This window comes from Juglans regia, chromosome 11, assembly GCF_001411555.2.
Source record: "Juglans regia cultivar Chandler chromosome 11, Walnut 2.0, whole genome shotgun sequence".
In the NCBI taxonomy this organism is placed as follows: Eukaryota; Viridiplantae; Streptophyta; class Magnoliopsida; order Fagales; family Juglandaceae; genus Juglans; species Juglans regia.
The window spans coordinates 23,659,290-23,670,441 of NC_049911.1; the positions used below are offsets into that span (position 1 = coordinate 23,659,290).

General features: G+C 29.8%; 1 protein-coding gene across 5 annotated transcripts; it reads right to left on the minus strand.

Annotated features, from left to right (window-relative positions):
• Nucleotides 1–1,421: 1,421 nt before the first annotated feature.
• On the minus strand, nt 1,422–7,850 carry LOC109008201 (E3 ubiquitin-protein ligase MIEL1-like). Of its 5 annotated transcripts, none has more exons than XM_035682880.1 (12): nt 7,617–7,850; nt 7,399–7,486; nt 7,222–7,278; nt 7,046–7,078; nt 6,872–6,949; nt 6,719–6,762; nt 6,561–6,601; nt 5,417–5,499; nt 5,248–5,339; nt 5,076–5,145; nt 2,726–2,764; nt 1,422–1,854 (listed from the first exon to the last, which is right to left on the minus strand). In XM_035682880.1, the coding sequence occupies exons 1-12, from the start codon at nt 7,682–7,684 to the stop codon at nt 1,735–1,737; spliced, it is 813 nt and encodes a 270-aa protein (XP_035538773.1). In that variant the 5' UTR covers nt 7,685–7,850; the 3' UTR covers nt 1,422–1,734. The 5 variants fall into 5 exon arrangements, 4 of the variants coding, with proteins under 4 accessions (XP_035538773.1, XP_035538772.1, XP_035538774.1 ...); XM_035682879.1 differs by having other exon boundaries at nt 7,399–7,516; nt 7,617–7,842; XM_035682881.1 differs by having other exon boundaries at nt 2,726–2,768; nt 7,399–7,516; nt 7,617–7,842.
• Between the last annotated feature and the right edge of the window lie 3,302 nt (nt 7,851–11,152).

The window sequence follows — 11,152 nt, forward strand, 5'->3', positions numbered from 1 at the left end:
ATTATGTACTATTGTAAATTAATTCAAATTTATAAGCTAAATCAAAATATAAATTAATTCAAAAAATAAAAAGATGAGATTATATAATAAAAATATCTTCAAAGTATATTATGAGAATATTCATTTTTGATAATTATCATTTTATTAAATAAGTGATGTGTGAGACTCAATTTTATTAAATATCACTTATAAAAAAAATTATTAAATATCACCACAAATAATTGATATCTACATTATTACAAATATCACAATTCCTACAGTACTTTCCTAGAGCAATATTACGATATGTGAAATTATCAACAAGTAAGCATATTCCAACACTTGCGTCTTCCTCCAAGTTCCTCTAAATATGTGGAAAATTAATAAAAAAAGGTAAGTTCCTCTAGATATGTGAGAAATTAATAAAAAAAAGTTTACGAGCATGAACCCTTCCTATGTAGAGGCTTCCCTGTAGCAAAATATAAATTTTTTTTTTAAATAGAAGATCCGAAGGTAACTTTAGGAGTATTTCTTTATATTTAAAAAAAAAAAACATTATAAAATACCTATTGAGAGTGCTCTTACACCCAATTAATTATTCTCAACTATTACGTGAATAATAATAAAAAAATAAAAAAATATATAAAAAAAATATTAAATATAAGTACATAATAGTATTTTGAAAATATCTAAAAAAAATAGTATAAACCTCAATCGTGACGTTCTAGGAACATAAAGTACAATCACAGTTGCTTAGTAGAGAGAGATACAAAAGAACCTATTATGCTTGATTTCTCAATTTCGCCAGATATGAATAGAATGCAGCGTCATGTTGGGTCATAAAATATTAAATACTGCAAACTTCAGAAGTTCAGAAGACGTCTATGGTTTTTATAGGAAGGATTCAATATCTCAAGAATTGTCAACAAGCAGATCTAAGAATTAGCCTGTTGGGGATATGAGATGAAATGAAAATTTTGTTTATAATAATGAAATAATTTATATATAATAGTTAGATTATTTGAGTTAAAGATGTTTTATAAAATTTTGAAAAAGTAGAAATAAAAATATTATAAAGTTAAAATATTGTTAGAATATAATTTTTATTTTGAAATTTAAAAAACTTTAATTATTTTCTGTATTTTATTTAAAAATTTAAAAAATTTAAAAAAATTATAATGATTATATAATAATTAGATGAAAAAATTAAACATTAAAACTTTAAAATTAAAAAATATCTATTTTTGTGATATTTGAATATTACGATGAGATAAGACCATCTTGCAATCTAAACGATGGGATAGAAAATCTGAATTGTATGAAGTCTCTCGTTCTCAGGAAAGCCTTTTAAGGCCATTCACATCTCATGTAGGGAAATGCTTTAACGATAAAATGATTCCACAAAAATAAATCTACAAACTGATATACCTTGATATGGTACATTAGATTATAAAGATATTTTTATTGTAAAGTATTAACATATCATGAGAAATCATGTCATTTTGTATGGTCTTTTTGTGACTGTAGTACTTCTCTCTCATGTATGTCGTGTGGAAAAGAAAAAAGGGAAAATTTGAAACCGTTTAACATTACAAAGCATAACATTGCCTTAGTATAACTTGCATAAAACAAAAGCACTTGCTAAAGAGGAATTTTTCACTGAAACAATCGGCAGATCTGTCAAAAGTTCCAAGGTGGATGATAGCCTAATGTATATTGTTTGGTAATCAACCTTTTTAGTCAGCTGATATCTCATCAATTGTCTGGTGCTGAAAGCCTGCGAGTGTTGTATGAATTGCAGTGATGGCACTTGTGCCCTAAAATGTGAAAGCAAGCTTTGCCAGTATTGTTGCAATCATTGCAAAGAATTGAAACCTGAAAAATGCCCCAGAAACTCAGTATACTTTTAGTAGACCAAATTGCTAACTTTGCAATAGTCAGATCAAACTAGCCGCCACAAGGTTATGCATATTGACTTTCAGTACATTACAGACTAGAAATGTGGAGGAACAGGGTAAGCAACATCACACAAATTTCCATCTCTTTTAGAAAGAGGAATGAGTATTGTCACAAAAGTAACATTGTGATCAAAGGTAGTCGATCACTGTAGTGTGTTTCGTGCTCTATGCACTTAAGCTCCTTTTTCTATATCACATTAATGCAAGGCACAAGAATAATCAACCTGGAAAACCTTTTGGAAGTATATTCATGGATGCACCTTCCAAATTTCTCTACAGCAATATAATGAAATTCAGAAGAAAGGGTTCCAAACATGCCTTTCTCAGCCCCCTCCACTTCCTTTGAATAACACTAATTGCCCTTTTCAGGTGTAATGGATGCTCAAAATTAAGCATGAAGAGCATGGATACAAAGTTGTGTCTACGTTGAATTCCAGTTTAAGCGTATTCTGTTCTTCTGAAAATAAATGACCAGTAGGCCTAGGGTAAGATGGTTGACATGATCACCCTTGTAGTGATCATTAATGAGAAAAGCAAAGACCACCTCGGTGGTGGGAAAAGTGTAATTAATATATGTTCCAAATGGCAAAATTCTTAGCCCAAAAAATCACATAACAAACCAATCTGAATGATTTTTAATGGGCTTTAAAAAACACTCTTCCCAAGGTTTTCATCCAAACTGAGTCTAAAATTAACGTGGAAATTGATGCATAAAATCATACAGGCATGGAGATTGTGTGCATGAGAGCAAGCTAACAGACAGAGAAGAGGATGGATGAAGAAACTACCTCGTATCGGTATTCCTCGGGCATGGCAGTAGCTTCTATCTATCTATCAGAGGTACATAATCATATAAGAATATAACCACTTCGTATAAAAAGCAAGTACAGGAAATAGTCATCGCAAGCAGAAAACATTATGAAATAATATTTATTAAATCAACTGTAAATAAACAATATTATACTTCTCGACATAAAGACACAAATACACAACAAGTGCAAAGGCACACGTACCCACAGCATCCAGGCTATCACCAGCAGCCTAGTAAACAAGCCAAGTCTAGAGCAGGCTATTTAGCTTTGACTTTCAAAAATCTATCCCATTTTAAATATAACCTCGGTAAAATTAGCAGGATGTAGCTAATTTTTCTAAAAGTCATGTCCATCAACTTGGATTGATAGATTCATTATAGGATCATGGAATCTAAATACCAAATCTTAAAATGAGAGAGAATGAGAAATTAGGATGTCACTCAGGGCTCCTGTCATTTATGAAAACAAATTAGCCAAGCAGGAAAGCTTCAACACTATCTCACTTAATGACCATAAAGAAATGTTCAAGGTCAAGGCAATCGCTTTTCATTTTACCCAGTAAACCTTAATTGGTGTAGATATCCATATGTAATCTAGAATCCAAACATGTTGCCTTCTTATAGAAAAGGGATAATCTACCTCCCAACTTAATTAAGAAAAAAGATCTGGTATCACAGTTTCCCAAGCAGTTGTGTGTGTGAGAGAGACAGAGAACATTGCAGTTTGCAGTTGTTCTATATAGCACATTTCCAAATAAATGCCTACTTTGGAGAATTCTTTTATATCTGCACTGCTGATAATTTAGAGACATTTTGGATTATTTAGAGAAGCAAGCGATTCTGTGGGATTTGGGCAGGGATTAGCAAACTTTAGCCGGATTATCAAAGGGAAATTGCATGTCAGAGACTGCATATCCAAAATGTACCACTAAATAACTCTGAACCTTAAGTATCAAACAATCTCTGAGCCTAGAAGATAAGAAACTAGCTAGGATAATTGAATAAAACAAAGTGATTATCCAAATTAAAACATAGAGCACAAGTATTGTGGCCATAGAAAAAATAAAATCTTTGTACTCAGGCTATTGTGTAAATTTGATTAACAAAGTTTTAATGCTGTTGCTTATTAGTCCTGTTTTCTTCCCTAGCTATACCTTCTCATGCATAGTCACTGTTTCCCAGACATCTCTTGCATCAATTTATTATCAAACATACTACCCAGAATATCTGGCACCTTTTGATTTCTTTCATCCTTTTCTAAGATACAAAGTGCACGGAGGCGCAACCCAAGTACATGAGAAAATTGACAAGAGTATAACAATACCCCAAAAAAGAAAGAGAAAAAGGCTTTCCTTTCCTAAGATACAAATTGCACGGAGGTGCAACCTGTGTACATGACAAAATTGTCAATAGTATTAACAATACTCCAAAAAAGAAAGAGAAACTGGCTGCTCAACTTAACTCAGCTCAAACTAAACCTTAAACCCAAATGGTGCCAGATATTATGGCTCATGTGTTTGTTAATAAATTGATGCAAGAGATGTCTGGGAAATAGTGGCTATGCATGGGAGGATGCAGTTATGGAAGAAATAATTTTCTAAGAAACAAAGTCACGAAGGCGCAACCCATGTTAATGAGAAAACTGACAATAGTATAACAATACCCTTAAAAAAAAAAGAGAAAGAGGCTTCTCAACTTAACTCAGCTGAAAGTAAACCTTAAACAAAAATAAATAAATAAAAAATAAGATAGAAAGTCCAACATGAACCTTTAATCAACAAACAATCTTCAAAACAATCCTGCCTAAACCTTGAGGGGTAGCTCAGCTGGTATGGCCTTGGGTTTGCTGCCCAATGGTCACCAGTTCAAGTCCCCTTAGGGCTACTGGAGGTTTACCTAGTCGTTAACTTCAGGGCCCCATGGGATTAGTCGAGGTGCGCTTAAGCTGGCCCGAACACCCACGGTTATAAAAAAAAAAAAAATCCTGTCTATGTTCGGGACAAATACAATCATACACATTTGTTTATATTACTTTTTTCTAATCTTTCTGAGAAAGTATTGAACATCACAAAGCATACCATGTAGTGGTGCATAACAACTCCAACAAAACTAAGAACCTGGTGGTTTCATATAACATGAACTTTAAAACTTGGAGCTGTCATAGAAACATATTCCCATGATGGACAGGCATACAGAATCTAAACTAAACTCACAGTCAACTGTTGACCAAATTTATGTAACGAACAAGACTCAATACAAATGAACAGAAAAATGAAAGATACTTTTTCAGTTTTTATGGCAATTATATAAAAACAAAATCCCCATACCTCCTCATCTAACAATTTCCAGAAAACAGAGATATCACCCATTGTCTTGGAGCATATAGGACATCGATACCTATGTGATAAATCCATCACATAGTACAAATTAAAAACAATTATTTTACATATAAAAAAACACAGAAATGAATGAATAATTTCAAAAGTAGCTGAACTTAACATATTCTGTTTTTTCATGTCATCAAAGCAGTCCATATGCATCGTGTGTCCACACTTCAAAATTTTGGTGGCTTTGATCGAGTCAAAAAGATACTGTCAGCATAAAAGCAACTTGTTAGAACAGAAAACTCTTTTTAACTTTAAAAAAATTAGACACTCAAAGCATGAACCTCATAACAAACAGGGCAGAAATTCTTCATGGAGTTTTCCACACATGAGTGATTATCACGAATGCCCACTGGATAGCAAGATCCTGTGCTCAATACCACAATAACTAAAAATTCAACTAATAGCTAGAAAACAGCAGATATAAATTAATGTATAATATAAGCAAAGAGAGTCAAGCGTTCATTGATAAAAGAAAACAGCCCAACATTTTAACAAAGTACCAAACATGAAAATTTGGCACATCATTCATCCCTCTCAACTCTCACCCATAATCATTTCAGCCCCAATCCTTCTCATCTCTCCAGATTGTAAAAGTAAATAAAGATTTACATGTCATAGTGGCAAATCAATGAGTATATATACTATCAAAAAAACCTTCACGCAGACTACAACCCAACTTTTTTACCCTACCTATCCTAAGTTTCTCCAAATCTGCACCCTATTTGGCAGACTAAGGCCTCGTTTGTTTTTACAACTCTTCTCAACTCATCTCATCTAATCATTACAACTTTCTCAAATTTCCACACAAAATAAAATAAAAAATTCAACTTTTTCAAATTCCAAAACAAAAATAATATTAAAAAAATATATTCTAATAATATTTTATTCAACTTTTAACTTAATCTCAACTCATCTTATCTGCAAAAAAAAAACGAGGCCTAAATGATCATTTCTAAGAACTATGAGTCCCTTGTAACAAAAAGAGGATCCCCTTGCCTGTTTATCTGAAATGAACATTAAACATAGTTTTGCTTTCTTAAGATGTGTGAAAATATATTTCTTCATGAGTAATGATGTGCGAAATTATTGTGGCATGAAAATCCTCCAACTGTGTATAAATATATATATATTTGCAAGAGAAACTCTGTATAACTAATTATATTACCAGAATGATTGCCAATTTCAATAGTTAAAATTCTATCAGGCCTCAGTATATGAAAGGTTTTTAATCAATAGATCAACAATAACACTCTTAACTTCAAAGAAACCCAGCAATACAATAATCAAATATTAAAAATAACAACCATAATCTCATATACATAAAAAAAAATGCAAGTACAAATAACAGAAAAGGAAACAAACCCACTCAATATATTAAGTTAATAAACCACATAAAAAGAACAGCAAGGTAAGAAGTTTGCATACCACACTTCTTACAGTGAAAGAAGTTTTCACGACCACCGACTCTGGAAAGAAAAGCTTAGATCAAAAGAACAATTGAAATAACACAAGACTTTTGTCCAGAAATAAAACTGTCTATAGATTCATAGTAGATATGAGATTAATTTAATCATAATGCTCACCTACATATCCCACATTGTTGACAGTGAAACTGCCCCTTCTCGGTCTGCAAAGATAGAAACGTTTCATAGCAACTAATGCTGAACATTATTAACATCATTTAAATATTTAGAAACTTGAGTCAGCTTTGACCAAATAACTAATAACCATCTTACTTCGTCGTCATAGAATTTGCACATGTCGCAAAAGTATTCTCCCATGTTCACACCACAGTTAGAACATACCCGAGCAACCTGCAACAAAGACAAAATATCCCATGAACCCATTTGAGCCATATAACAAATTTAACATGCAATAGAAGAAATACCATCCCAAACGAAAAGCCAAACCTGCTGCTCGGTATTGCAAATCAAACATAAAACCTGAAACCTCAAATTCCAAAACCATTTTCGTTAAAAAGAAAAATCGACCCCATCATAAATAAACAACAAGGTGACATACAAATAGACGTATCAAATATTCTCTGTTTATATGATAGAGAGACAGAGTTGGCAATTGAACCTACTTGCTTGACATCTTGCCTGACCAACTCATGACGATCATTAGGGTTGCTCAGGGAGCTCTGAAGTCACAAAAAAAAAGTAAGCAGGGAAAACGCCCCTATGAGAAAATTCGCAACATATACATTTAGAAATTTAGTCACAAAGAAATGTATATATAAGCGAAGACAAGAGAGAGAGACAGCGGCCTCGTTGTGGCAATGGCGGCAGGGGAAAAGCTGGTTGCAGCATGGGGCTCGAATCTTGCATCGTCTCCGATAGTGCTCGCACCTAACCCCAAAACGCGCGCGCGCGCGCGCGCTTCCACAGCATCAAGAATCCACTAAATACCAAAAAAGAAAAAAAAGTACAAAAATCAAGGTAAAAAACAAAGAAACTAAAGGGTTTTGATCAATTTTACCCGTGTTTCAATTTTCCAAAATCCTTAGCTTTGGTCCCAGGACGCGCAGCTGAGTCTTGCTCTTCCATTGGCGATGGCTAAGGCCGAAATTACAAAGTTTCGGTTGGTAATGAAATGAAGAGAAATAGCAAACAGGAGTTTTGGTTGCCGAGCTCAGTAGTCTGTTTTGCGCCCTCTCCCCAGGTTGCCTGCTTGCCTGCCTTCACGCCAATTTGCATTTGAGAGATGCTAGGTGGTTTCCCATTTTTTTGCCCGATTGAGTTTATTTATTTATTTTTTAGTTTATTTTTTATTTTTTGCTTAGTGTTTAAGAAAATATTATTTAATAATATTGTAATTTTTTTAAAATATTTAAAAGTGTAAATATTTTTTTTTATATTAATTATTATATTCATAAAAATTTAAACATATATCGTATTAATAGAGTAATTTCCTCTAATATTTTTTTATTTAAGATGTGTTTAAATACAATTATGATTATGTTTTAAAAATATTTTCAAAAATTATCAAAGTTTCAAAAGTTTTAGTCCAGAAGATGATCTACCATTACAAGATACTATTAATACTTTAATATATGTATTAACCAAACATTTCGTTGGTGATTCTATTCAATTCAAAGAAAGAACTCATGATTTATTGATTAATTTAAGATATCCTCAACTATATGATTTTCTTGGTATAAATATGTATTTCTAATTAAAGTTATGATTATAAATGACTGTCAACAACCATATTGGAAGGAAAAGTTCATAGCCAAACTTTCATATTACTTCGCCTAAAAGGTACGAGAATCATTTGTAAAATTAGATGGTACTATTGATTTTATTAGTATCACATATTATGATATAATAACTATTATTAATAGAACTGGTTTAATTATGTGTAATGATCTAAGATTAAAAAAACAAATGGCTAAAGAAAAGAAAATTGCTAAAAATGAATTAGGTACTTTTTATGAACAGTTTCGTTATACTCCATAACTCCTTCAAGAAGACACAAAAAGGAAAAAAAGAATTTATAAAAATTATTCTAACAAAAAATGAAAATATAAGAGACCTTATAAAAAGATAAAAAAAAATAAACAAATATATAATAAACTAATACAAAAATACAAAAAAGTATAATAAAAAGAAAAAATAAATTATTTGTTATAAATGTAAAAAAGTTGGACATTATAAATCAAATTATAAGGTCAAATAACAGATTAATAAATTAGATATACCTGAAACATTAAAAGAAAAATTATTAAATATCTTTATAATACATTCAAATGAAAAAGATGAAAGCTCTTTAGAAGAAGAAGAAAATTATTCAGAAGAACAAGAAATTTATCAATTAAAAGAATCGAGATTTTCAGAACAATCTTTTGATAGTGAATCTGAAGAAAATGAGGTACATGTCTGCAATTGTATAGTTAAGAATAATTGTATTTGTAATAAAACTATTAATGTACTTTCAAGACAAGAATATATTATATTATAATTAATTAACAAGATTAAGGATCCACAAGAAAGAAAATATTATTTGAAAAAACTAAAAGATATTTTTAATAATCAAACCACTTCAGTAACCTCTTCAGCACCTTATAACTTTTCAGAAATAGTATGAAGATTTAAAACAAAAAAACAAAAAGTTACAATACAAGATTTGCAACAAGAAATTAATGAAATAAAATAAGAGGTTAGAAATTTGAAAATATCTAATCTTAAACTAGAAGTTTCAAATGAACAATTACTACAATAAATTATATTATTAAAAATAAATAAAAACATAAATACTTCTCATAATAAAGAACAATGAGATTGTTCAACAATAGTTATTAAAGACGAAACAGACAATTTTATTAATATCCTTGATAAGATAAATTTTTCAGAAATGATATACTGAAGTAACAGGCTCTATTAATCAATAATTTTCTTTTACTACAATTGCCATATTAGATACAAGAATAGATTTAAATTGTATACAAAATGGATTAATACCTTCTAAATATTTTGAAAAAACAAAAGAAATATTATCCCAAGCTAATTGAACAAAATTAAACATAAATTATAAATTATCTAATGCATATATTTGTAATAATGAAATTTTTTTTAAAACCATATCTATTTTAGTAAAAAATATTAACACCAAAGTAATATTAGAAAATTCATTTCTTGCCTCAATTTACCCTTTCTTTGTAATAGAAGAATGAATTTCTACTAAAAGATTTGAGCAAGAAATTCAATTTAAATTATTATTTCCCCCTATATCAAAAGAAATTAACTCCTTAAAGAAAGTTTCATTAACCAAATAAATCAATTTTTTAACAAAAAATAGGATTAAAAGAAAAGAAAAACAGATAAATTTCTTAAAACAAAAATTAAAATATAAAATAATTGAAGAACAATTAAAAGACTCATTACTAACACAAAAAATTAATAATTTTAAAAATATAATTGAAAAAGAAGTATGCTCTAACTTGCATAATATTTTTTGGAATAGAAAATAACATATAGTTGAATTACCTTAAGAAAATGAATTTTCTAAAAAGAATATTCCGACTAAAACTAGACCAATTCAAATGAATAATGAATTATTAGAATTCTGTAAAAAAAGAAATTAATGATTTATTAACAAAAAGATTAATTAGGAAAAATAAATCACCATGGAGTTATGTTGTCTTTTACGTTCAAAAGAATTAGAAAGAACAATTCCTCAGTTAGTTATCAATTATAAACTATTAAATAAAGTATTACAATGGATTATATATCTAATTCCCAATAAGAAAGATTTGTTATCTGGTCTTATAATGCTACAGTATTTTCAAAATTTGACATGAAGAGTAGATTTTGTCAAATCCAAATTGTTAAAAAAAACCGGTATAAAACAACATTTACAGTCTCATTTGGACATTATGAATGAAATGTTATGTCATTTGAATTAAAAAATGCTCTTAGTGAATTTCAAAATATTATGAATGAAATATTTATTCCTTTTACTCACTTTTCAATAGTTTATATAGATGATGTATTAATATTTTCCTCATCTATTGAACAACACTGGAAGTATTTAAATACTTTTGTTCAAATTTTTAAATAAAATGGATTAGTTGTTTCATCACTAAAAATAAAATTATTTCAAAATAAAATTAGATTCATTGGACATGATATCAATCAAGGAACCATTATACTAATTAGTAGAGCATGCAATAGAATTTGCTAATAATTTTTCTGATGAAATAAAAGGTAAGCAACAATTACAAAGATTTTTGAGAAGTCTTAATTATATTGTAAGTTTTTATCAATCTCTCAGACCATTATGTAAACCATTATTCAAAGATTAAAAAAGAATCAACCTCCATAGATAGAAAAACATATAAATATTATAAAATAAATTAAGTTTTACGTTAACAAATTACCATGTTTAGAACTCTCATCGCCTCATACTTTTAAAATTGTTGAAACAGATGCCTCTGATCTTGGTTAAGGAGGAATTATGAAGCAAAAATTATCAACTGATTCTGAACAGATTGTTCGATTCCATTCAGGATGTTG

Bases quoted from the DNA above. Each gene is read 5' to 3' on its own strand.
- LOC109008201 (XM_035682879.1), bottom strand. From the start codon at position 7,684: ATGGAAGAGCAAGACTCAGCTGCGCGTCCTGGGACCAAAGCTAAGGAT. The intron at 6,763-6,871 runs GTAAGATGGTTA...CTATCTTTGCAG, and splicing joins GCAAATTCTATGACGACGAA to ACCGAGAAGGGGCAGTTTCA. The intron at 6,602-6,718 runs GTGAGCATTATG...TTTTCTTTCCAG, and splicing joins CAACAATGTGGGATATGTAG to AGTCGGTGGTCGTGAAAACT.